General features: G+C 37.5%; 1 protein-coding gene and 1 non-coding gene across 6 annotated transcripts; both read right to left on the bottom strand.

Moving 5' to 3' along the window:
- Window positions 1-913: 913 nt before the first annotated feature.
- Window positions 914-27428, bottom strand: Cep44 (centrosomal protein 44). Of its 5 annotated transcripts, none has more exons than XM_045142338.1 (12): window positions 27319-27428; window positions 26570-26685; window positions 24347-24485; window positions 20261-20408; window positions 17635-17781; window positions 16558-16680; window positions 14467-14637; window positions 13949-14155; window positions 5728-5800; window positions 2110-2234; window positions 1817-1854; window positions 914-1121 (listed from the first exon to the last, which is right to left on the bottom strand). In XM_045142338.1, the coding sequence occupies exons 3-12, from the start codon at window positions 24433-24435 to the stop codon at window positions 1079-1081; spliced, it is 1164 nt and encodes a 387-aa protein (XP_044998273.1). In that variant the 5' UTR covers window positions 24436-24485; window positions 26570-26685; window positions 27319-27428; the 3' UTR covers window positions 914-1078. The 5 variants fall into 5 exon arrangements, with proteins under 5 accessions (XP_044998273.1, XP_044998275.1, XP_044998274.1 ...); XM_045142340.1 differs by having other exon boundaries at window positions 26581-26685; XM_045142339.1 differs by lacking the exon at window positions 27319-27428 and adding an exon at window positions 27067-27306 and having other exon boundaries at window positions 26581-26685.
- LOC123457823 lies at window positions 18636-18772 on the bottom strand. Its single transcript, XR_006635186.1, has one exon. It is a non-coding gene; the product is annotated as a small nucleolar RNA SNORA3/SNORA45 family (small nucleolar RNA).
- Window positions 27429-27668: the final 240 nt, after the last annotated feature.

Here is a 27668-nt window from a genome sequence, read left to right as displayed (position 1 = left end):
ACTTTATATGCTTCTGTATGATAGCTTAAAAGTTTACAGTCTTAAGGATGATTGAACATTTATTGAAATATCAAAAATGCTTAAAGTTTTGCTAGTTATAACTTTAACATTCTATTTGACAATGAAATAAAAAAATATATATATACAAAGTGGTGAATAAGAAAATATGATTAGGTAAAGTATGACTAAAAATAAAAAAAATTACTCTTTCTAATAAGAGTTGATTCTCTTGACTATTACCGAGGATAATCCACTACATTTTCACTTAAAAGGCTAGAAAAGATAACTTATAAATAATTTTTAAGATGATTATAATGTTCTTTTAACTTTGTCTAAGGCCTTTGCTCTGCCAAAAATTTTCTTTCCATCATTAGGAAGAGAAATTGCACTGTGTATCATCTAACACTGGACTACCACCCTGTGTCTATCTCCTTGGTTTAAAACATGTTTTCAAAAAGAGCATGGAGGCACTCAACACATTCCTCATGGGGAGGCTTCACACTTGCTTCAACACCAAGGGACACTGATTTGTCCTTTACTTTTTTTAGTATCAATCAAAAAGACACCGCTGCCTTTTGACTTGGTATACTCGTATTGGCATGGTATACTCATACTTTTCTTCCATTTAATTTTCAATGAGCATTTTTAACTTTTCATTATAACTTATTTGTCAGCATAGATGGCAAAAACTGTGTATCAGAGCCTCCTGGGAACAGCATGAAAGCCCTAGCTGGAATGTCTCCAGCAGAATGTAAACCATGGTCCTCAAGCCTGGACTTTAAAAACTATTACTTACACTGCCAGTAAATGTCAACAACAAAAAATACAGTGCTTCACTCTGTAACAGCAATGTAACGGCATACAAGTTTTACTGAGAAAAGTGTAAGAACAATCAATAAAATCAGCCTGAAAATATTTTTTAAAGTTTTTATTCAATAATGAATGAAAACCTCACCTACTCAGTAGAATTGAAATTCATTGTAAAAATAACACAGCACATTAAAATTATAAGAATTCTTAAAATATACAACATATACAAGTGGCCAAAGTCCTAGGGAAGTTCATGTAGAAATTCTAGTTAGTGACTTGCACATTTCAATAATTCTGCAGTTTCTTCAAACCTAAAATAAAACAAATGTCATATTGGTTAAAATGTAATTCATAATGAATAAGACTTAAGTTTATGCTCTTGTGTCCAAAATAAATTTGAATATTTTTCTACTCTTTGGTAGGCTTACTAATAATACCTCTATATATTATGGCTAGGGGAAAGGAAAAATAGCTGTAGTCAATTCTCATAGCACAAGTTATTTAGTACTTTTGAAATGTCAAAGAACATTATAGTTTTTAAGATAGTAGGCTGCATAATATTCTTATACAATTTCACTATATATTTCTTTTAAACTGCTCTTCAAAAGACTAAATTTCATTTGTACTAAACAAAAGTTATCAGTACGGTTTTATCAATAATTTACTGAAAAGACTAGTGGCATTTAAATGATTGTTTTAAGTTATGTAGCAAAAAAATAGATAAGTCGGGATTAATTACAAACCAAATATATCTCTATACCCTTTAACCTATGGTTAATTTGATTAATTTTATTAAAAATGTTTTACATCACTTGCTGGAAAACAGTGACTCATCTCACAAACATAACTGTAGGTGGATTTATTATCCACCGGAGTCTTGAAGGAAATTCCACACCTGATTGAGACCTTTAAGGTTTGAAGCACATATGCACAGCCTATGTATACTGTAATTCAATACAATTCCCTACAGAGAAATCAATTTCTCTTGCTCTTTTCTGTTACTTACATTTTTTTCATCCTTTCCATTTTCTGGATTGTTGTTTCCTTTAATTTAAAAAGCAACAAATTTAGGCACTTTCTCAGAGTAAACAATCCTTAAAGATGGACCATGAATATATCAAGCACAGTATGAAAAACTGTATTCAGTGCTGTTTACTCAAAACAGAATTTTTGAGAGGTTAAGATTTACAGTCTTGCCATTTTTCTTGCCAGCAGAATATACAAGTAAAACTAATGCATGCTTATTTTCTTGACCTTAGAAAGGAAATCACCTAGGCCGTTAGTGGTCAGCTTCCTTACCTCTGAAAGGTCTTTCAGACCACAATAATTAATAGTTGAGCCTCTGGGAGTTGACTGAGCTGATACTGTATTGTAACCAGATGACTGATGGACACTCACTGGCCTCTCCACATTGCTTTTTCTCTCTGTGAAGAAATGAAGTTTTAGCTTACCTCTTAATTTCAAACTAGTGCCAAATATCTATAAACATTTTATTTACAAATGAGAGCAAAATAAACATTATTTAACATGACTACTGGTGTACATAAAAATTAATTTTCAGTATTTTTCAAGAAAATAATATGCATATGTTGAGAGATGTTAAAAACTGCTTAATAAAAATTACAAAATATATTTAGGTCTGTGGCACATAACTGTCATCCCAGTTACTTGGGAGGCTGAGAAGGATTAGGAGTTTGATGCCAACCTGGAAAACACAACAAAATCCTGTCTTTAAAAAAAAGGGCTGGAGGGATGGCTTAGTGGTTAAAGCATTTGCCTGCAAAGCCAAAGGACCCAGGTTCGATTCCCCAGGACCCATGTTAGCCAGATGCACAAGGGAACACACATGTCTGGAGGTCGTTTGCAATGGCAGGAGGCCCTGGTACACCCATTCTCTCTCTCTCTCACAAATAAATAAAAATAAAATATTTAGAAAACTCAATATTATCTTTCCCATGATAGCAATCAGTCAATAGAAAAGTCTATATGCTACTGTTTTGTCCTTAAGGTGGTGGCTTCTGTGTTAACTAATGAATGCTGACAAACTTGGCATGATACTTTGGTAAAGCAACATCTAAGCATTCCATAATTATTTTATTGTAGCTTTGTAGCAAGTGGCAACTATTTATTAACAATTAACCATATATACCTTTTTTAAAAAAAATTTTTTTTGTTCATTTTATTTATTTCTTTGAGAGCGACAGACAGAGAGGGGAAAGAGGCAGAGAGAAAGAGAGAGAGAATGGGCATGCCAGGGCTTCCAGCCACTGCAAACGAACTCCAGACGCGTGCACTCCCTTGTGCATCTGGCTAACGTGGGTCCAGGGGAACTAAGCCTCGAACCGGGGTCCTTAGGCTTCACAGACAAGCGCTTAACCGCTAAGCCATCTCTCCAGCCCACCTATTAAAATCAAGAGGCATCTTACCTTGAGTTAACACATAAGAAAAAGAATGTGTTAAATTCAAGATCAGTTCTAAATAGTTAAAAAAAAACCCACATTTTTAATATTTTGATATAAATTTGACAAAATAATGATTTTTTTTCTGATTAACGCTATCAATTATGGGATCCTATAGATAAGATATATTCTTATCAAATTAAAACTACATAGCATGCTCTATTTTAATCAGCGTAAACTAAGTTATAAAAACAAAGGAAAAATCAGACATTCATTTAATCTAGTATACATAAATGTAGTTTACTGTAAGTCTTTACTGATACCCTTGGTGAGGAACAACATATTTATGCATGAGAACTGATGCCTTTTCTTCCTCACAGAGCTGTACTCTTTGGCCTGCTTTTCTTACTACTTGCTGCACTCCTCTGCTTTTCTTCTGTTTACATATCAGCATGACCTGGCCAAAATAACCAACTTAGCCCAGTCTTGACATATGGATTTAACCAATTTACTCTTGGTGTCCTGGTTCAAATATTTAGGAAATATAATTTGACTCAGCACTTTCTGTATTAGTATTTGCTTGGTTGAGGAAGTCAACACTAAAGCAATCACATGGTATCTACACCAAGATTTTTTTAGTAGAAGTGAAAGGCAATTGGCAATGTTACGGAAAAATAATTTGAAACTAAGAAAGACATATATCTACTATGCCGAAATCTTGATTCATTTTCTACTCGATGGGATAGGTATCTTCTGAAGGTTTCTTACACTATTCTACAAAACTACCTGAGAAGATAGAATAGGGGCTGAAGGAATGGCTCTGCTGGCTGTGATTTTAGGGCCTGCATTTTGAGGCATATAGCCTTATTCAAGAGTGTGTTTCAGGGTGGTTAAAACTGGTACTAAGCAGGCTAGGAGGTTAGAAGATAAGACATACCACAGGCGATTTGAGAGGCTATAAATACAAAGTCCAATGTAAACAGAACACCAGCCAAAGTTAATAGCCAGATGAATTAAATGCATGCTGTTTTCAGTGATAAGCTTTTTTACTGCTTTTCTGAGTCTTCTTTATTAAAATCTTACTTCTTTAAACACAATCATTTCTTAGTCACATTATAGGAGTTGAGAAAAGGATTGGTAATCAAGTTCAGGTTGGAAAGGAAAGGAGAGAGCAATGAGCTTTAATATGCACACACTAGAGAAAGAGGTGGCAAAAATAATTCATGCTTGGTAGACAGAGATTGTTTATGCTTTCAAACATTTTAGCGTCGAGCTTGATATTGTTGACTGCATGAATGATAAATAGAAAAAATAGTCAGCACGTTAACCAATCTGTAATTTACAACCTATACTAATATTAGTACCTGAAAATGCATATCAAATAATTATATTTATTAACTTAATCACTGAAATTGTTTAGCATTTGCAGTGAACATGTAGTGTTTAATAAAAACACCAGAATGAGTTGCCTGGATTCAAATCTGTCTACCATTCAATAATTATGTAACCATTGGCATAGTCACTGATTTCACTACAACTCATTTTCTTTATCTATAACATAGGAATAATAATGATACTTATCTTGCATGTTTGCATTTGGAATCAAATGAGTTAATGTAGTAGAATGATACCAGTACAAGAAAGAACAATGAACTGTTACTGTTATGGAGTAGCTGAAAGATCTAACAATTTTAAAAATCTACACATATTAAGATTCTCAACAGGAGAAAGTATTTATTTTACAAACACAATTTAATCAAAGATATGCAATAAAATATAGAATGAAAAGAATACAAGCTTCCTGCTGTGTTCTTGGTGCTCAGTAATGCTGAAAAGATTTATGAAGTTCACTAGCACGGCAAAATCTTCATTATTTTTCCTTTATGATCATCAGTACACTGCTCAAATATAATCTTCACAGGTTACTAAGAAATGCTTTATTTTTTTTTCCTTTTGAACATCTTATTATAAACAAGAATGCCACTGTTTAGATCTAGATACTAGAAATCTTAGAGAACTCCTTCTGTTATTGTACTTTATTGTTCTAGAATAATTACAAGAGCAAGGTTTGGGCTAGGGAGATGGCTCAGCAGTTAGAGGTGCTTGCTTATAAAGTCTGCAGGCTCAGGTTCATTCTCTAATACCCACAGAAAGCCAGACGCCCAAAATGACACATGCATCCAGAGTTCATTTGTAGCAGTTCTGGCACATTCTACACACTCCCATTCTCTCTCAAATAAATAAGTAAATATATTTAAATAAAAGTAAAGAACAATCTTTGCAGTTCTTTTACACTAGAATTCATTTATCGTTTATGTCATGAAAGATATATACAGTGGCTTTGTAAGCAAACCTTGGTCCTCGTAGGCTATAGTTTATTATTTCCTTTGTTTTAGGAGATCTGTAATTTTTTTTTAAGAAAAAGGCTTGAGAATAAAAAGTTATCCCACATTCATAAAAATTATTTTTTCTCTGAAAACCCCTTGTGCAATAATACTGATACAATTGAAGAACTTACCAAAGTGTGTAAAATCCATGTCACTAACAGAAGCATAATCATCATCTGGGACATTAAGCTTTACATATTCATTCTGGAATGTACAGTTCAATATTCAGAATAAAATGAAAAAGAAAATGTTTTATTGTATACTATCAAGTATCTAATACAAACATAGCATAAGAAACGTTTAAATAGTTTTAATAATTTTATCTATAAAGCAACACATATTCCAATATATAAAAAAAAATCTTGCAGCTGGGGATATAGCACAGTTGGTACAGTACTTTGTACAATGCCCTGGACTAAATCCCAAGTCCAAGTACCATAAAAAAATAAAAATAAAAACTACAAACAAAACCCCCAAGAAATAAAAATAAAAAAAGAAGGAAGAAAGGGAGAAAGAAATAAACAAAGATAGGGAAGGGGACAAGACATGGGAAGAAGAAGGGAGGGAAGATTTTACATGTAGAAGAGAATGAGGATAAGCTTCTCAAGGTTACCACTAACATCCCTCTCTAGGAAGAGAGAGACTAAAAACTGAAATCCTAAGAAACAGAAACAAATCTCTCAGATTCACTAAGGTAAACATAGTAACTATTTCTGTTAAATTCACATTATGACTAAAGTTTTTGCTTAGAAAAAGAAAAGTTACAGTTTTAATTTTTCTACAGTTTATAACTAACTTTTCTTGTTAACTAGAAAAGCCATTTGTGATATTAAAATGCATAAAATACTCTTGACATTTTCATAAAGGAAGTCAAACATAGTCTTATTTCATTAAGTTTTTCAAGTAGTATTAATAACTAAAAGCACAAACTAGGTGGGTGCGGTAGCAGATGCCTTTAATCCCAGCACTCAGGAGGAAAAAGTAGGGGGATCACTGTGAGTTCAAGGCCAGCCTAGTACTACAGAGTGAGCAACAAGTCAGCCTGGGGTAGAGTAAGATGTAAATAATAAATAAAAAATAAAAACCAGGGTCAAGACGAAATCTGCCTAACTGCACCACACATCCCAGGGAAGGAAAGGCAAAGGCAAGACACTTAGGAGCCATTGGGTCTTCTAGGGAGGAGCAGACTCTTAACAGACCTCCAGTGGGAGGGTGTGGAGGGAGCAAAAAAAATAGGGAGGGGGAACTGGCTGATTCACACACTCTCAGGAAGTCTACCAGTGCCCCACTCCCCTCAAGCAGTGGTCCTAGACATAGTCCCAGCCCCCGGTTCCTCCTGTACTAACTGCAGGCAAGGGGACCCAGGCCAGCATAGCTCCATCTGTGCCACTACATGCAGGTGAACGCTCTCTCTGCCCCACAGGAATGCTATCCCACTCTCTCTGACCTGTGAACACTATCCCACTCTACCTGCCCCTAACCCTTTGGCTTCCAACCCAAACTAGTGTACCCAGCAAAAGTATCCCTCAAAATGGATAGTGAAAGAAAAATTTTCCACGATAAAACTCAGCTTTACAACTACATGAACAAGAAGCCAAACCTGCAGAGAGTACTTTAAGAAATTCTCTACAAAGAATCAAGAATCAAATAATCAACTTCAAGTGCCTACATACAAGAAGCAGATCACAATAACCAAACTCACAGAAAGCACACAAAACTACAAGTCCAAGAAAACACCAAACCACATAAACCACCATGAGATGGCAGGGATCAAATCAAACTTCACAGTCGTTACTCTAAATATTAATGGCCTTAATTCACCTATTAAGAGATCTAAGCTAACAGGGTGGCTCAGAAAATTAGCTCTACCTATTGTCTTCAAGAAACCCACCTCATCACAAAAGACAGATACCTCCTCAGGGTGAAAGGGTAGAAAATGATATTCCAAGCAAATGGGAACAGTAATATTGGATAAAATGGACTTCAAACCAAAACTAATTAAAAAAGACAAAGAAGGCCATTTCATACTGATCAAGGAAACTATCCAACTAGAGGACATCACAGTCACCAATCTTTATGCAGCAAACACAGGGGCACCACAATTCATAAACCAAATCCTACTTGACAATAAAACAGAAATAACCACCAACACCATCATAGTTGGGGACTTTAATACTCCACTATTAGCAACAGACAGATCATCCAAACAGAAAATCAACAGGGAAGTGAGAGAGCTCAACAAAACCATAGACCACATAGACCTAACGGATATCTACAGAACATTCTACCTCAAATCCATAGGCTACACATTCTTCTTAGCAGCCAATTGAACCTTCTCTAAAACAGATCATATATTGGGTCACAAAGCCTGCCTCCATACATTTAGGAAGATTGACATAATTTCCTGCATTGTATCAGATCACAATGCTGTAATTGCTAGAAATTAACAACAAAAGATGAACCAGGAATCTCATGGGCTCCTGGAAACTGAACAACACACTTTTAAACAATAAATGGGTAGCAGATTAAATAAAAAAAAAATAAAATTGTGAAATTTCTAGAAATGAATGACAATGAGAACACAATGTACCAAAACTTATGGGGTACAATGAAGGCAGTCTTCAGGGGAAAATTCATAGTACTAAATGCCTTCTTAACAAAGACCGAAAGAGTCGGGCGTAGTGGCGCATGCCTTTAATCCCAGCACTCGGGAGGCAGAGGTAGGAGGATCACTGTGAGTTTGAGGCCACCCTGAGACTAAATAGGGTCAGCCTGAAATAGGGTTAGTCTCTACCTCAAAAATTAAAAAAAAAAAAAAAAAATCAGATTGTAACAAAGACAGAAGATTCCAAATCAATAACCTAACCATCCACCTAAAGGTATAGGAAAAGCAAGAAGAATCCAGACAGAAATAATTAAGACCAGAGAAGAATTTAATGGTTGGAAACTAAGAAAACTGATGAAACAAAGAGCTGGTTCTTTGAAAAAATAAACAAGATTGACAAATCCCTGGCCAATTTGATCAGGGAAAAAAAGAGACGCTTCAAATTAACAAAATTAGAAATGAATCAAAGGGGAAAGTGTGTGGGGGGAGGGCATTGCCATGGGATTTTTTTTTTATAATCATGGAAAATGTTAATAAAAATTAAAAAAATAAAAAATAAAAAAAATTGAGAGGGGAAGGGAATAAGATAGAGGATGGATTTGAGAGGTAAAGTTGGGGTAGGGTGGGAATTATCATGATTTATTGTCTATAATTATGGAAGCTGTCAATAAAAAGTTAAAAAAACAAGAAACGAAAAAGGAGAGTTCACAACAGACGTAAGTGAAATTGGGAGAGTCATCAAAAACCTCTAGTCCACAAAATTCGATGAAATGGATGAATTCCTGTACATATATCACCTACCAAAGCTAAACTCAGAGCAGATTAATCTCCTAAACAAACATATCACATCCATCGAGATTGAAAAGGTAATCAAAAAACCTCCCCAAAAAGAAGAGGCCAGGGCCAGATGGCTCCTCAGCTGAATTCTATCAAACCTTCACAGAAGAACTGAAACCAATTTTTTCTCAAACTGTGCCATACAATAGAACAGGGAAAGCTTCCTGTTGCAGTCCAGGTCGCATTGCTGGTTATGAGCTGGGTGTTGTCTGACCCACCAAGCCATAAAGTTGGACGTGCACAGCAGCAGTCCATCATTAAGTGGAAGTGGTATATATGTGATCGGGCTTGAGCAGGCCCTGAAGGTATGAATAAGTTACATGAGGAAGTTGCCCAAATACCCATGGCTGCTACACCTGTTGCAATACCTTCTGTCCCCAAGCATGCACCTATGGCATCATGGGGTGTGCCCTATGACCAACTGACTGAGGAGGAGAGATCTAGGGCATGGTTTACAGATGGTTTAGCACATTATGCCGGCACTGCCCAGAAGTGGACAGCTGCAGCATTACAGCCCCTTTCTGGGACAACTCTGAAGGACTGTGGTGAAGGGAAGTCTTCACAATGGGCAGAACTTCGGGCAGTACATATGGTTGTGCATTTTGCTTGGAAGAAAAAATGGCCAGATGTGCAGTTATACACTGACTCATGGGCTGTGGCCAATGGTTTGGCTGGATGGTCTGGGACTTGGAAGGAGCACAATTCGAAAATTGGTGAACAGGACATTTGGGGAAGGTGTATGTGGATAGACTTCTCTGAATGGGCAAAGGATATAAGGATACTTGTGTCCCATGTCAGTGCTCATCAGAAGGTGACCTCACTGGAGGATGACTTTAATAATCAAGTAGATAAGCTGACCCGTTCTGTGGATAATGGTCAACCTCCTTCCTCAGCCACCCCTGTCATTGCCCAATGGGCCCAAGAACAAAGTGGCCATGGTGGCAGAGATGCAGGCTATGCATGGGCCCAACAACATGGACTTCCACTAACTAAGGCTGACCTGGCTACAGCTACTGCTGAGTGCCAAATTTGCCAACAGCAGAGACCAACTCTGAGCCCCCAATATGGTAGTATTCCTCGGGGTGACCAGCCAGCAACCTGGTGGCAGGTTGACTACATTGGACCGCTTCCATCATGGAAAGGGCAGTGTTTTGTCCTTACTGGAATAGACATTTATTCTGGGTATGCATTTGCCTTTCCTGCACGTAGTGCTTCTGCCAAAACTACCATCCATGGGCTTACAGAATGCCTTATCCACCGTCATGGCATTCCACACAGCATTACTTCTGACCAAGGAACTCACTTCACTGCCAAGGAAGTACGGCAGTGGGCTCATGGTCATGGAATTCACTGGTCTTACCATGTGCCCCACCATCCTGAAGCAGCTGGCTTGATAGAACGGTGGAATGGCCTTTTGAAGAAACAGCTACAGCGCCAACTAGGTGGCAACAGCTTGGAGGGCTGGGGGAATGTCCTCCAGCAGGCTGCATATGCTCTGAATCAGCGTCCTATATATGGTACTGTTTCTCCTATAGCCCGGATTCACGGGTCCAGGAATCAAGGGGTGGAAATGGGAATGGTCCCACTTACCATCACCCCAAGTGACCCGTTAGCTAGATTTTTGCTTCCTGTTCCTGCAACCTTACGCTCTGCTGGACTACAAGTCTTGGTCCCAGAGGGGGGAGTGCTTTTGCCAGGAGACACAAAGAACATTCTATTGAACTGGAAGCTAAGACTTCCCCTGGTCACTTTGGGCTCCTAATGCCCTTGAGTGAACAGGCTGAGAAAGGAGTAACAGTGATTGCAGGGGTGATTGATCCAGATTACCAGGGGGAAATTGGACTGCTCCTCCACAATGGCGGTAAGGAAGAGTATGCCTGGAGTGCAGGAGATCCTTTAGGGCGTCTGTTAGTGTTACCATGTCCTGTTGTCAAAGTCAATGGACGACTGCAACAACCCAATAGAAGTAGTGTGATAAATGGCCCAGATCCTTCAGGAATGAAGGTATGGGTTACCCCTCCAGGTAAAGAACCAAGACCTGCCGAGGTGCTTGCTGAAGGTGGAGGAAATACAGAATGGGTAGTAGAAGAAGGCAGTTACAAATATCAGCTAAGGCCACGTGATCAGTTACAGAACCGAGGACTGTGATTGCAATATTTCTGTCCTGCCTTGATAACAGAGTGTATCTACACCAATATTAAGATTATATCATTAGCTAACTGTTGAATTTATATTAGACCCATTGTATTAGAGACTAAGCTTGTGTTGGGGGAAAGATTTTGCGGTTCCAGTTGTACGTGGGATAGTTATGCAATGTTAGGCGGAATTATGAGCTTGTTACTGTTTTCATTTGGAAATTAAGTATGATGTAAGGAGACATGATTTGATGCCAAGTTGACAAGGGTTGGACTTGTGATAGTTAAGGTGTTGTCAACTTGATCTGTTAGTAATCCACAGGCTGCTTCTAGGAAGGATCAACTAAAGGAGGAGGTCTTTCCCCCAGGGTGAGCCCTTCCCCCAGAGTGGGCGGCCCCGCTCAGAGGGGGACTTGATACAAGGAAGCTCTGGGTAGAAGAGTTCCCTTTTCCTTCCTTCCTTCCACTTGGCTGCTGGAGCTGCTCCCTACCTTCTAGTGTGGATTGAAGACCAATACGGACTAAAGACCAACATCAACTGAAGACCCACGTGGATCAAAACCCAGCGGCTCCTCAGGAAGCCTCCAGGCTTTCCGGCACCATGTGCTGAGGCATCTGGCCACATGGACTGAGCAGCTACCAGGTTCGGTGATTCTCGGGCCTGCAACTGCTATTGGACTACTGGAAGCTAATCCAATAAATTCCCTTTTTAAAATAATTCATTCTAGCAATTCTGTTCCTCTAGAGAACCCTGACTAATACACTTCCCAACTCCTTCTATGAAGGTAGGTCACCCTAATACCAAAACCAGGCAGAGATGCCACAAGAACTCAGACTCAAAGATCCTGAACAAAATCCTCACAAACTGAATCCAACTACACATCAAAAGCATTATCCACCTTGATCAAGTAGGCTTCATCCTAAGGACACAGGGGTGGTTCAACATAAGGAAATCTGTCAATGTAATACACCACATAAATAAGCTTAAACACCAAAAAGACAAGATCATCCTGATAAATGCTGAAAAGGCCTTTGACAAAATACAACATAATTTCATGATCAGAACATTGGAAAGAATTGGCATGGACAGTTTACAATTCAACATAATAAAGTCTATATATAAAGCTCCTAAAGCCCAAAAAATACTTAATGGAGAGAGACTGAAGGACTTCTCATTGAGGACAGGAACAAGACAGCGGTGTCCATTCTCACCTCAGCTCTTCAATATAGTACTAGAAGTACTAGCTCAAGCAATAAAACAGAAGAAAGAAATAAAAGGGATAAAAATTGGAAAGGAAGGAGTTAAGTTAGCTGTATTCGCAGACCACATGATTCTGTACATAAGAGACAGGAGAGCCTCCATCCCAAAACTCTTAAAGGTGATTAACTCCTTCAGCAAAGTAGCAGGATACAAAGTCAATGCACAAAAATCAGTAGGCTTTCTATATGGTAAAGATAAAGATACAGAGAAAGAAATAAGTGACATTGTTTCATTTTCAAAAGCAACAAAAATAAATAAATAAACAAATAAATACTTTGGAATAACATTAACCAAGGATGTGAAAGACCTATACAATGAAAACATAAAAACACTGAAGAAAGAAACTGAGGAGGACTTGAGAAAATGGAAAGACCTCCCATGCTCTTTCACACTCTGTTGGAGAATTTGCTTCTTCTCTTTTTCAGATGGACACAGATCTTAAGGACAGAACCAGCCCATCACACCTCAAAAGGGCCCCAGCAGAAACTAAAACTAATTGGGGAAATGGGCAAGAGTGAACCTGGTACCAGCACAAGGGTGAAGGAGATAGATACAGAGAACACTCAACTCCAACCAAACCAGATGTCCAGAGTCACAGAGGCTCTCAAGATCTCATCACTGAAGCAGACCTAAAATGAACCCAATATGGCTCAGGGAAATTTGCAAAAATAGGGGGTGGAAAGAATGTTAGAGCCACACGTTGGGTTATTGTGCACACAGACATTGCTTTTTACACATAAATGATGGCTAACACCATAATGCATGACCCATATTTCACAAGAAGGAGGGTCCCTACTGGGGGGGGGGGGAGGACAGGGAGGAGGCTAACGATGGTACCAACATGACTGTACAAAACTAATATAAAAAAATACAAACCATACCCCCCAAAAAAGGTCAAATTATATGTTTTCCAAATTATCTTATTCAATAAAGAAAAAAAAGCAGCCATGAGAATAAAAAAACATGCTATTTGGGCTGGCAAATAGCCTAGTGGTTAAGGCACTTGCCTGTGAAGAAGACTAAGGACCCATGTTCAACTCACTAGGTCCCACATAAGCCAAATGCACAAAGTGATGCATATACAATGTTACACATGTGTACCAGGTGGTGCACATGTCTGGAGTTTGTTTTCAGTGGGTAAGGCCCTGGCATACCAATTCTCTCTCATTATAAAAAACTCAAACAAAAAGCCAGGTGTGGTGGCACACACCTTTAATCCCAGCACTTGGGAGGCAGAGGTAGGAGGATCACTATGAGTTCAAGGCCATCCTGAGACTACATATTAAATTCCAGGTCAGCATGGGCTAGAGTAAGAGCCTACTTCAAAAAACAAATAAGCCAAAACAAACAACAAAACAAAAACATGCTATTCATAACTCTTTATTCTATACTAAACATTGTTTAGTTTCCTTAGTATTTCCTTAATACCATTTCCAAAAGAATATAGACATAACAATAAAATCTATACTTTATTGGACCTGACATATTCTTTACATATTAAGGAAAGGAAATACCTTCTTGGACAAAAGCATTTCTGTTTCAAGAAGTGTGACACGACTTAGAAGATCATTCCAGGTCTTTTCATCAACCATCACTTTGCCTTTCATGGTCTCTTCCAAAAGGTCCAGCCTTTTCTCTAGGAAAGTCAGCTTCCCAAGCTTCTCTTGGGATTCAGCAAGCATGGTCTGAAGTGCAGTAATCTCGGAATTATAATTTATATCCTGAAATGATTACCAGGATTAAGGATAGTAATAGGAGGTAAAAGGCCTTTAAAATCAATCAATTCCTATTTCCATTGTGACATTTTAATTATTTAAGAGTATGAAATATGAGAGGAAGAAAACACAGATTAAAAAAGAGAACAGATGCAACAAACACCATTCAGTAGGGTTAACTGATTCTCAATAACATTAATGATACTGTTAATATGTCATCATTCAAAAGGTAAGAAATATTGCAGTGTTTAAATACCCAAATTATCACAGATATCAAAGAAATGCCAGGCACCTGTTAAAGAAAACCTAAACCTTACCTGCTGCACAGCCTTGGTTGCAGAGACCTTCACTTCAGAAACCTCTGTTTCATTCGTCTTGGTATCTGACTCATCAAAATCTTCACTGATGTCATCTGTTACTGAACTTGTGTCCTCAGGAACGTCGATATTATCTGCATTATACAGGTGACGAATCACCACAGCTTTCTTCTGCATAGACACAAACATGGAAACAATACTTTGGTGGTTCTCCTCCCACCATGATTTTAAATAACCTACACCAATTCTGGTAAAAACACCCAATGTTTACTTAACTATTTAAAAACTTTTAAATTATCAAATATAATGTATCAAAACATACCTAGTTCATATTTTGTATGTGTACAATATTTTTTATGTGATGGTAAATTATGGTTCTGATTTTTAAAGATATTCATATTTCTTCACTGAAGATGGTGAAGATGGGTCTCATGTAGTCCAGGTTGGCCTCCTTGAACTCATGATCCTCCTGCCTCTGCTTCCTGAATGCTGAGATTATAAATTCATGCAGCTGTGCCTGACTTAAAAGCATAGCTATTATTTTAAGCAAATATTTAAGCATTTAATAATGCTTGGACTTGTTTCAAAATACTGGGGAAAGTGGTTACAATAAAGATGAAAAAGATTAGCAAAGAACTGGTTAACTTAAACCAAGATAGTAAATCCCTTTGTCAATGTCTGAAATGTTCCATTAAAAAAAAAAAAAGAAAAGAAACGAAAAAGCTGCCGGGCATGGCAGCACACACCTTTAATCCCAGCACTTGGGAGGCAGAGGTAGGAGGAATGTTGTGAGTTCGAGGCCACCCTGAGACTACAGAGTGATTTCCAGGTCAGCTTGAGCTAGAGTGAGACCCTACCTTGAAAAAGAAAAAAACAAAGCCTACTAGAAAACCAAAACCAACTGAACTGCTAGTTGTAGCGGCATGCAACCATAATCCCAGTACCCAACATCTGGGGCAGTAAGATTACCACATCCAGATCAGCCTAGGCCTTGTCGATAGACAAACAAATAGATTGGGCAGATATATAAAGACTATCATTTAATGTACAAATAGTTTTGTAAGAATTCATTATTTTTTTTGCTATTTCACAAATCAATATATGATACCTTCAGTTGAGCATTCCAACAATGATAAAGGAAAAGTCTTGACAAAAAGGCATAGGTGAAACTATGCATTTACAATGTACCCTTTTAACTAGTTCCTTTTCTGCATAGTCTACCTAAGCACAGAAACAGTACATGTGGTAAAGATACAGATACTTGTTCATTACATGTTCATTACAACTTCATTTCTAATAGCTAAGAGTTGAAAATGGCCTAGATGCCCAGCAATAGATGAATGGATAATGAAACGTGATATATACAAATATATATGCACAATGACATTTAGTTTAGCAGTAGGGAAAAATAAAAATAGAAGGGTCTGGAAATCATATTGAGGGAAGTGACTCAAAGTCAGAAAGACCAAAACTGCACGTTCTCTCTAATATGCTAGACTTAGCTTGTCAAATTTATAAATAGGTACATATAGGAGAACAAATGTGGATAAGACCTATAAAAATAAAACTATAAGAAAAGTGATTAGAATGAGATGAACTAAAGGAGGGGGAGGGCTGAACAAAAGGATACATGTGATGTATAAAAAGAAGGGAAATACAGAGGAAGGAAAATTGGGAGAAAGGAGAATAGTGGAGGGACAGGAATCAGCAAACCAAGTTGTATTGGAAAATACCAAAAATTTTTAAAAAGCATAAAAAATAAAAATTAAAACCACTAAAACTAAATATAACTCTAAAGAAAGTATATATACTGTTCTACAAAAACCCTGGAAAGGAAGCATTTTGCTTTACCACTGACATTCAGTACACAGTAAGGAAGCACAATGATCAATGGTGGTGCTCAGCCAGCTCTCTCCTTCTTATACAGCCCAGAACCCCAGCCCACTATTAAGATGTGTCTTCGTTGTTCAATTAACTGAATCAAGGTAATGTCACTCAGGTATGCCCACGGACTACTCTGATGTAGACAAACCCTCACAGGTGCTTATAGGTCCTGTCATATTGACAATCAATCAAAACTATCACATGTACCTTTCCTGAAGTCATAACCCTGCCACTCATATCAATGCCGATAACGCCTGCAGGTGTTTTCTCACTGCTTGAACAAGAATCTGACTTATCACAAATGGTTTTCTTTCTTTGGTGGGATGGAACCTAAAAAAATGGAAAAGTATTACACATAATAAATTTTGTGTGAAAAAATAATGTAGATTTGAATTCTGCTTTACTTAACTATTCGTTCTGAAAATAACTGACAAATGCTGATACTCTAATGAGATAGGCATGGTGGCACATACCTGGAATCACCAAATTTGGGAGACAGAGGTAGAGGGTTGAAAATTTGAGGTCTGCCCGGGTGATGTGGTGAGGCCTTATTTCAAAAAATTTATCTTAGAAGTGATAAAATCTGTAGTTTAGGACTAGCAATTCTAAGTCAAAGATGCATAAAACCTGTGAATAGCATCCAAAGGTCACCCCATCTGTGAGTAATACAGTCTGAGACAGAACAAGAAAGAATAATGGGATCCATCAACTAGGTGGTTATGAACTCATCCAGGTACAGACTGCAGTACAACCTGCTACTGTAATGAGCTGCTCTCTGCAGGTCGGCTGTGATGTGCAGAAGACTGTGAGACCCCAAAACCCAGACAGAGGATTGTTTCACATTAGTTTCATGCATGTGCCTTGATCTAAATTGCATAGTGGTTCCATACACTCCATGTTTGGTCACTCATTTTTCCTTAGTTCCTAGAAGTATCCTCCAAATTCCTGGAGAATTCCACAATTAGGCACACAGCATTAACATAAGATGTCTCTGCAGCCCCACAAAGCCTTTGATTCCTACGTTCAGGATAGCCAGCTGAAAAACTGAGTTGCCTTCTAGGAATGTACTTTTGCTTTTGCTTCAGTAAATCTGTTCCTGCTTAAGTCTCCTGTGTCCATCCTGGAATTCTTTTTCTCATGAGACCAAGAACTTCTGAGGCCACCAAGTTTGGTGACAGTTGCATGACGTAATAACTCCTACCTAGGGTACCAATTTTAGATGTTGAAATACTGGGTCAGGAATATTTAGTATAAGTTAGGACTAAAATCTATTCATAAGATCACCTTTTCAGAACCAGTCAATTCCTTATGTTTTTTCACCACACAATTCAAAACATCACAAACAATTTGGATTTTCCATTCAGCAAATCCACATTGTATAAATTGCTTTTTTGACAAAATTGGTTTATAGTCAAATTGATCACGAAGAAGCTGCCAAAAAGAAAATGATGAATAGTTAGGAAAAATTTCTTTAATTAACAGTGATATATAACCACCTGGTCAGAGGAGTATTATTACCAGAGGACAACGAAGACCAAACCACTAGTTATAGGTAATAAGACTTACCATGCTGGGGTTGAGTCATGACCAGGTAAGAGATAAAGGTAGCTAGGGACATGCCAGATGGGGGATATACAAATGTTGCAGTCAGGGTCACATTGCTACATCTGAATCAAAACACCACAATAGAGATGGAGACATAGCCATCAGAAACTTCAAATATCCCCAGAAGTACTAGAAAATCTGTAGCTCATTAGAATACCATATGACATGTCACAGAATCATGACTCCCTTTGGGTAAAATCCATCCACTATGTGACTTTTAAACCAGTCAACAGGCATTTTCACTAGTTTCTCACTTATAAATAGAATGGGAATATTTTCCAGGATTCTGTTAAACGGAACCCTAGAATTTATAGCCATATCAGTTAAGCGTCTATGGACAACTATCTGGGATTAAAAGCAAACAAAAGGAAGATTAAATAAAGACCTCCAGTAAACCTCCCATTTCATCAAGTTCAGCTCTAGTTTTTAGTAGAAAATCGTAACACTTAAGCAAAAGTTAATAATAAATAAAAATTTTTAAAAATCAACTGTAAGATTAATTCAGTGTGTGTGCATGTATGTGTATATATAGATACTAGTATAGATATAAGACCTAGTCTCATATCTCAAAGAATAAATTATGAAGTTTCTATTTTTTTTTTCCTAGAAGAAAAAGAATTTACAATATATCACAGCCTGGATAAAGAGACCCACCAACCCAAACAAGGATCCAGGGAGGGGAATGTTTCTGATCTGGGCACTAGCAGGAGCACTGACTGCCACTATCACTGAATCAAGACTAGCAGATCTTCTTTGAGAACTCTAGCACACCAGGTCAAGGGCAAGGGCCATGTCAAGATGTGACTCTAGTCTTGGCAATTATCAAGTTTCAATACCTTGTTATAAATATGTAAATTAACTCATAATTTCATAAACTGCAACTTTTTGTTTATTTTTATTTATCTATTTGAAAGGGGCGGACAGAGAGAAAGGGGAAGATAGAGAGAGAGAATGGGCACACCAGGGCCTCCAGCCACTGCAAACGAACTCCAGATGCATGCACCCCCTTGTGCATCTGGCTAATGTGGGTCCTAGGGAATTGAGCCTCGAACTGGATCCCTTAGGCTTCACAGGCAAGTGCTTAACCGCTAAGCCATCTCTCCAGCCTCTAAACTGCAACTTTTACTGAAGATAGTTATATTTCTCTTTGGCTTCTTCCAGCATATCAATTTTTGCTAAAAATTGACAGAAAACTAGCATATGAGAACCAATGACAAATATTTACCAGAGTTAACAGAATAAGAAATATTTATGAAGCAAACATGAATTGCACCTTCATTTCAATACAAGCTGACAGTTTAAAAGACAAAAGCATATGAAAATATTCTGCCAACTATACAGTCATGTGCCACAAGAAACATTTTTGGTTAATGATGGAATACATATGCAATAATAATAAAGATGAAAACTTTCTATTGCCTAATATGTTGAGTGAAACTTTTCCTTAAAGTTTAAATACCTTTAGACATAAATACTTACATTATGATTCTACAGTATATGCTGGGATATGGCTCAGTGAATAAAGTGCTTGCTACTCAGGTGTGAGTACGCAAGTTTGGGGCCTCAGAATCTAAGTAAAACTGGATATGGTAGCATAAACTTCTGTAATCTCATCTTGCCTTAGGCAAGATGGGGGGCATACACAAGAAAATCCCTCAGAAGTCTACTGGCCAGCCAGCCTGGTGAAACTATAGTAGTAAACAAGAGACCTTGCCTGAAACAAGGTGGAAGGTGAGGACTGACACCCGAAGTTTTCCTGTGACCTCTACATATAAGCATCAAAAAAAAAAAAAAAAAAATCCTACAGTATTCAGTATAGTAGCATATTGTATGGGTTTCTAGCCTAGAAGCAACAAGCTGTGTGTGTGTGTGTGTGTGTGTGTGTGTAGCCTAGGCAGTAGTAGACTAATACTACTGAGGTAGTGTGAGCACACACTCATGTTTGCACACAAAACAATATTGTCCATCAATGATTTTCTAAGAATGTTATCCCATGGTTAGTGATATATGACTTCTTAAATAGTTACTGTTCAATTATTAATTTTTAAAAAGCATTCAGGGGCTGGAGAGAAGGCTTAAATTGTAAGGCACTTGCCTGAGAAATCGAAGGACACAGATTCAATTCCCTAGCACTCACATCAGCCAGATGTATATGATAGCATATGCAAGTGGAGTTAATTTGTACTAGCAAGAGGCCATGGCATACCCATTCATATATTCTCTCTCAAATAAATAAAATATTTAAAAAGAAAAGAAAAAGCATTCAGTAACTTCTACAGTAATTATTGGTTAAAACTCAAAATACCTTATAGACAGCATCTGTAAAGCGCAAGTCATTCTTTGCTATCAGCTCTATATTGGAATCCATCAGAAGTTCTGTTACATAAGGTGAGTATGAGGTAAGAGAATAGCTGATGATTGGCAAAGATGCTGCTGTGTCTCCTTTTATTAAACTGTTAGGGAAAAGGACTTGTAATTAGCATAGTTCTAAAAGCTGGACAGTTAAGGAAATTTAAACAATGATGTCAGTAACTTAGATACTACAGACACAATAATTTAATGATACATGACCCTCCAGGTTCTACCTCCCAATGTAAACCACTCTGGTCAGACTATTGTGAACTGGTTTTGGTCATGTGCCCAAAAAACTTATTGTAGCTCTCAAGTACCAACAGTCTATCTACTATACTTTTTATTGATTTCCTAAAGCTTAGTCTTACTTATCTACCTCATTCCTCCTCCTAATAAACATGTGACCTTATGGTTCATAAAAAAACCTTATGGTTTTGTAAACATTTGTTACATTAACTCATTGCTCCATATCCAAGCTTGCAAAGGTAAATCTTACAAATTATAATTTACTAAAACACTTATGGCAGTATTACCTGGCCTATGGAAGTTGGTTCAGTGGTTAAAGGCACTTGCTTGTGTAATTTGGTGGCCTGGGTTCAATGACTAAGTACCTATGTAAGTTATAAGTATCTGTTGTTTGTAGCAGCAGGAGATCCTGCCCGCTAACTCCTCCCCTTCACACAGATAAATAAATAAAAATTTTAAAAATAAAGTACTAGCAACACTCTCAGCAATTTCAAATTGATATTATAGACATAATAATGTGATACATGTCCCTCCATATTCTATCTCCTATCTAATAAGGTCATGTAACTGTAAAGAAGGATATTTCACTCTGCCTATATAACTATTTTTTCTTTATGAATCTTTTGTCAAATCTTGATTCCTAAAAAGCCAGGCATGATAGCTCATACCAATAATCACAGCACTTGAGGAGGCTGAGATAGAAGGATCACCTCTGAGTTCAAGGCTGCTTGGACTAGCTAAAAGTGAGACCTTACCTCAAAAAAACAAACAAAATACTTGATTTCTATGAAGTCATACTCAACTGTCTGATCTATATCGATCTCAGAATGTTCAGGGTACTCAGTACCTACTGCCATTATACTACTTTCTAGCTATCTACTTATTTCTTGATGTGAAATATCTTCGCTGTATTTGCCACAAAGAAGTTGAACAGTTATTTCTTCAATTACGCAGTATTATTTGTTCAACTGTGTTAACACTGTACTTACATATAAACATACATGCTTTCCATAATGTTCAAAATGTATATATAAATTTCCCATCTCCACCCAAACTTTAATAAGGCAGAGGACAAAAACAGGACAATAACCCTGTATTTTGCTTTTCAGAACATATCTGTCTTGTGTTTCTTTTTTTTAATTGTATTTAATTATTTAGTTACATATATGTGAGTATAAGAGTGTGGACAAGCTAGGGTCTCTTGCCATCACAAGCAAACAACATATGCATGCACCACTTTTTGTGTCTGGCCCTACATGAGGTGCTGGGGCCCAGACTTTGCAAACAAACTCCATTAGCTGCTAAGCCATCTCCCCAGGTTTTGTGCTTATAGTTAAAAATATTTTATTGGAGAAAATTATTCTGATAACATCTGAAATACAGTCTAAAAACAGAAAATAAAAAGATGCTTTTAAATAGAACAATCTGTCCATAATATTTACTTTATGACTAGCTGGCAGCCAGTACTATATTTAACATTTTATAACCTTAAAACCTTGGTTATTCAACTCTAAGGATGGAGCCCATTAATTAAGTAAACACTATGAAAACATATTATAAAGTAGGAAATCAACAAATAGCACACAAAAGACTAGCAATAAAAACAAATAAAAATATGAAAAAGTAGAAAAATTAAAACACATAGTGCTGTGTATGAATTTGTATGTGTATGATAGGAAGAACCCAGCAATCTAAATGTCTAGATAAAGCAAGTCACAATGCCTATCTCAATAGACCCTGAAAACATTACCATGATATGGAATATTGTTCTTAATGATACTCAGGTTAGTAAGAAAATTATGTCTAAACCCTCCATATAGAAAACAGAATACTGGTATACTTTAGAATTATATAAAATTGTCGTTTAATATGTGGATAGTGTTTATAATGACATACATTTGTAATCTCAGAATTTGGGATGTACAGGCAGGAGTATTCAGAGCTCAAGGTCATCCTTAGTTACATAGGAAGTTCAAAACCAACCTGGGCTATTGCAGATCTTATTTGAAAAAACTAAAAATTAAATAATTTGGTAAAAGTTGAAAACTCTCTAACTCAAAGTGGTTCCATCCCTGTAAGTTGAGATTCTCCTGTTCTTAAGGCATGTTGAAGATATTTTCTGTTTATGAATGGCCCATCCTATGCATTGTATTTGTTTCACATGTTCTGCTGCCCACAGATACTGCCTATAATAACAACAGCAAATGGAGTTAGTGTCTCTACTTATTATTCTTGTCTGCAATCTTCTCTTGTAGTGATATTTGCCTATTATGCAGTTAGAATATTCATTCTTATATATAAAGCCCATTATTGGAACATTCTACATAGTAAGTGGTTTATTTGAGCTTTATTATGCTATTTGGATGTGGCCACCTTGTGAAAATCTCTTAATATTCTAATATTCATTGTCCATGTAATCAACTCTGAGTATATGTTAGGTCCAATTCTAGATATGGAGCTACTTTAGTGAACAAAATGAAGCCCCTAACTCAAGCCAACATTCTAGTGGGGGAAATTATTTAAGCAATAAATCAGTGAATCAAAATATGTTAAAAAAAAAAAAAGAAATCAGTGTTCTAAAGAAACAAGAATAAAAGATAAAGAATAACAGGATCATAACACCAGGTTACTGGGAATATAGGAAACAATAGTCGGGAAGTAGAAGATAAAAGCTCAAGTTCTGTTACCTGCCTTTAATGTCAGCACTCGGGGAGGGGAGGTAGAAGGGTCACTGTGAGTTCAAGGCCACCCTGAGACTACATAGTGAATTCCAGGTCAGCCTGGGCTAGAGTGAGACCCTACCTCAAAAAAAAAAAAAAAAAAAAAAAAAAAATTTTCAAGCACAGTAGAGGCTGCTATAAAAATATTACAAATCAAATCCTTTCATATTAAAAAGTACATAATTTAAATGAATAAAACTTATCCTTAGGCTGTAGAGATGACTGAACAGTTAAAGCATTTGCCTGCAAAGCCAAAGGACCTTGGTTCGATTCCCTAGGACCCACATAAGCCAGATGCACAAGGTGGCACATGCATCTTGAGTCATTTGCAGTGGCTGGAGGCCCTAGCATGCCCATTCTCTCTCTTTCTCTCTGTTTCTTTCCCTCTCTTGCTCTCTCAAATAAATATTTTTTTAAAAAATTTAAAAACATTATCCACCAAAAAATAAGTAAGAAATGGCAACATTTTCCCTCACATTAGCTGTATTAAAAAATACTGTTTAATGGCTGGAGAGATGGCTTAGCGGTTAAACGCTTGCCCATGAAGCCTAAGGACCCCGGTTTGAGGCTCCATATCCCAGGACCCACGTTAGCCAGATGCACAAGGGGGTGCATGCACCTGGAGTTCGTTTGAAGCAGCTGGAGGCCCTGCGTGCCCACTCTCTTATCTATTTTTCTCTCTGTGTCTGTCACTCTGGAATAAATAAGTAAAAATAAACAAAAAAAGTTAAAAAAAATACTGCTTAACTGAATAGAAGAATAGTAGCTTATATAATTAATAAAATCTTTTATACTGCTGTGAATTTGAAAGTATATAGACAATACCTTCAACTAATGTTTACTGTGCTAATAAACAACATCTTAAATAGCCTGAATTGGAATTTTTCTGTAATTCATACTTATAAACAAACTTCCAGAACCCCCTGCTTTCTCAAATAGTTTAAACATTTCAAAGTACATTTAAATAGTACTAGATAAAAATCTTTATTTTCATTTAATACACCCAACATGTCATAGACTATCTAAAAGTACCAGATAAAAAGAATACAAATAAATTTGGTAATATAGCTTACCCTACATAATCCACCTCTCTAGGGTAATTTAGTAAACGAAGCATGTGCTCTAGCTTCCGTAAACTTCTTTTTAAGTCACCTGTTGCCATTATTTAACATCAGAATCTGCTCTAACTCTTGAAATAATCCAAATTTTCACCTAAAAATAAAAGTTCATGAAACAATGGTTAAATGTGCATATTTTAAAGCTTCTCTGTTCTCTTTGGTATATAATTCCTATGAGTATTTACCATGCTGATGTTATGCTAGCTCTATTTCTCCTAACTCATTATCTCCTCTATAAGTTAAGTGCCTACTGCCTTGTATCTTCTATAAACTTCTGAATACTAGTTAGCTTCAAACCCTATGCTGTAACACTTTTTCTTTACAAAAAGTAAGCTTACTTTATGTTTATGTTCTTGCAATATATTTAATATGACACTCCCAAATATTTTACTGACTAATAAGAGATAACACTAGCAAGTTCCTTATACCTGTGATCAAACACCTAACAAGGAGCAACTTAAGGGAAGAGAGATTTGATTCACAGTTTGAAGTGATCCAGTCCCTAATGATGGGGAAGGCCTGGAGATGGACTGTTGAGTGGTGGCAGTATCTGCTTGTTCATAGTTTAGCAGATGCAGGGAGCAGAGATAAGAAAGGAAGTTGGGGTTGGGCTACAGCCTCAACCTCCCCCTCTCCCAAGATCTAGTTCCTTCAGCTAGGACTCACAGCCCAAATGATCCACAATTTCCCAAAATACCATCAGTGGAGACTAAGTGGTCAAATACACGCGCCTATGCTGGTGGGTAGTTTACTTTTAAACCCTAAGAGCTACCATTTGGAAAGACACAAAGTTAAAATAGACTCCATCAAATGACTATTTTAGATGTTTATAGAAGCTATAACATAATCAATAAAAATATGAAGACAAAGAAGTTTAGTACAGACTTTGTCATGATTCCCAAGGTTTGGTTCACACACAGATGGTAAACAGATACCTTTCTTTACACACACACACACACACACACACACACACACACACGCCTAGGGAGAGTTCAGTGGGTAAAAACATTTGTGGTACAAACATATGAACTTAGTAGTAGCTGTGTCTGTAATCCTAGGGCTCCTACAGAGAGATGGGAGGCAGAGACAGAAAATTCTCAGAAGCTTGCAGGCCAACTAGCTTGCTGTTATGATCAACAACAGATCCTGCCTTGACCAAGATAGAAGGTTAGGACCAACACTTAACATTATCATCTGACCTCCACACATGAACATGTCTACCCACGCACATTTTTTAGAAAAATAAATACAGTTGAGTTAAAAATTCAGGATTCACCAATATCTTATTCAGGAAAATAATATATAACAGTACCTTCAGAATTCTCTGAGAATGAAGTGCCTTCAAAATAAAGTCATTAACATTAAAAAAAAAACAACTGGTAAATTAGAATAAGTAAATTTTGTAATCTTTCCCCAAGTCTGCATTTCAGCAGCTATCCAGAATATAAAGCCCCTCCTCACAATCTACACACGAGGAGGAATGATACAGTACTAATAAGACATAAAATCTGGAATTTAACCCTTCTAGGCTAAGCCCCTTGGTCATCCAGTAATTACTGCCTCAGGTTAGAGCAGCTGTTCCCTCTCTTTAGGCACATTACTGCACTTCTGTATCTGGTCAGTTCGCCTTTATCAAGATAAAGAACAAGCTAACCACTCTGGCAGGACACAGCAGTCACTGTTTGTAAACCAATAAGATATACTGCCTAAACATTAACATTCTTAGGCAAAAGGAATTTTAGGCATCATCAAATGGGAGATGACAAGATCCTAAAATCAAATGATACAAAGTATTGGCAAAGAAGGTCGACCTTATTTAGTTAAAATCTTTCATGATGCCAAGTTGGAAGGGCATGGAAACTAGTTATTTCCCAAGAGTTTACTTGCAGGGAAAGAGATATGTGGACTAATCTGTAACTGAAAAAAGCCTGTTACTGGGTTTGGTTAACAATGTAGGTCTGATTTTGTTTTCATTCCAGACCTAACAACATAACACAATTAATTCTTCTTGGATGTCTTCTTTCCATATGACATTCCACAACTTTAAAGTGTATTCCTTCCCATGAACTATTTTAGTATATACTCCATTATCTCAAGTTATGTAATTGCATTTTGTCTAATATTCGATGGCACTTTTCCTATTTCTTATGTCCTAGAACACATTTCAGTGTTTCTTACATTATTTCTACCTCTGGTAATGGAATTTTTGACAGCAAAGTAGGCCCATGGAAAACATTCTCTTCGGTGCCAGCAGAGTATTTTGAAGAAGAGTAAAATTCAACTACAGTTTTGACCTGTAGGCAAAAGAGATAAGTGATAAGATAGGGCAGAAAAATAAAGATACGAAAATATGACTACAGAAAACAGCAGCGCATTTTCAAGAAACGCTGTTTTGGGGTTGGGTATCTAGGTCAGTAAGCAGATCCTGGATTCCGTCCAGAGCATGAAAAAAAAATCACAGAAAGAAAAGCTTTTCTTAAAAAAAAATTATATATATATATATATATATATATATATATATATATATATATATATATATATATATATATAAAAAACACTGGAAGATGGAGGATATTTGAAGCACTACGCAAGTGCAAGCAAAGAAAACCCGAAGTATTTGTGACTCCTTCCAGCAGGTCTTTTGGAAGAGCCGGAGGGAGCCCCAAGTCACAAACCATTTGTGAGAGGATGAACTGCGATTCTGTGCCTCGTTCAAGAGGACGTAGCACCGGGACACATCCAGGAACTCCCCTGCCGCCTCGTGCAGGCTTCAGGAGGATGAAAAGGCTGACCAGGTCCTGCGCCCGGTCGGCGCCTCGGAGACCGCGGGCGCCAAGGAGAGTTCAGCGCGGCGGCCCTCGGCTTCACCCAGCCACCGCAAGCGAAGCGGGGCTTCCCAAGACAGAGAGAAAGGGAGCCTTCCTAACCCGAGCGGGCACCGGAATGCCGCCGCGAGTCCCGGAGCGCCTCCCGCGCCGACCGTTTGTATCCGCAGCCGAAGATTCAAGCCCGCCACGCACCACGGGAAAACGCCGCCGCTCGGCGCCCTGGAATTCCTTGCGGCAGATTCCACACGCCGTGCGAGCGGACGCCTGATGAGACTGCGCGCGGGTCAGACACTGCACAATGACTCGTCCTATTTTAAGCTCTCATATTAGAAAGTGGTGTAATTTTGATGCTCATCGTGGTCCGGAATGCAAAGCCACAGAGAAAGAATCTATGGCGAATACTAAACAGCGAAACCAAACGCATCTTCTTGAAAGGCACGCTCCTAACG

Source organism: Jaculus jaculus, chromosome 1 (genome assembly GCF_020740685.1).
Source record: "Jaculus jaculus isolate mJacJac1 chromosome 1, mJacJac1.mat.Y.cur, whole genome shotgun sequence".
Classification (NCBI taxonomy): domain Eukaryota; kingdom Metazoa; phylum Chordata; class Mammalia; order Rodentia; family Dipodidae; genus Jaculus; species Jaculus jaculus.
The sequence above is the reverse complement of the archived record's forward strand: the minus strand, read 5'-3'. Positions and strand labels throughout refer to the sequence as shown.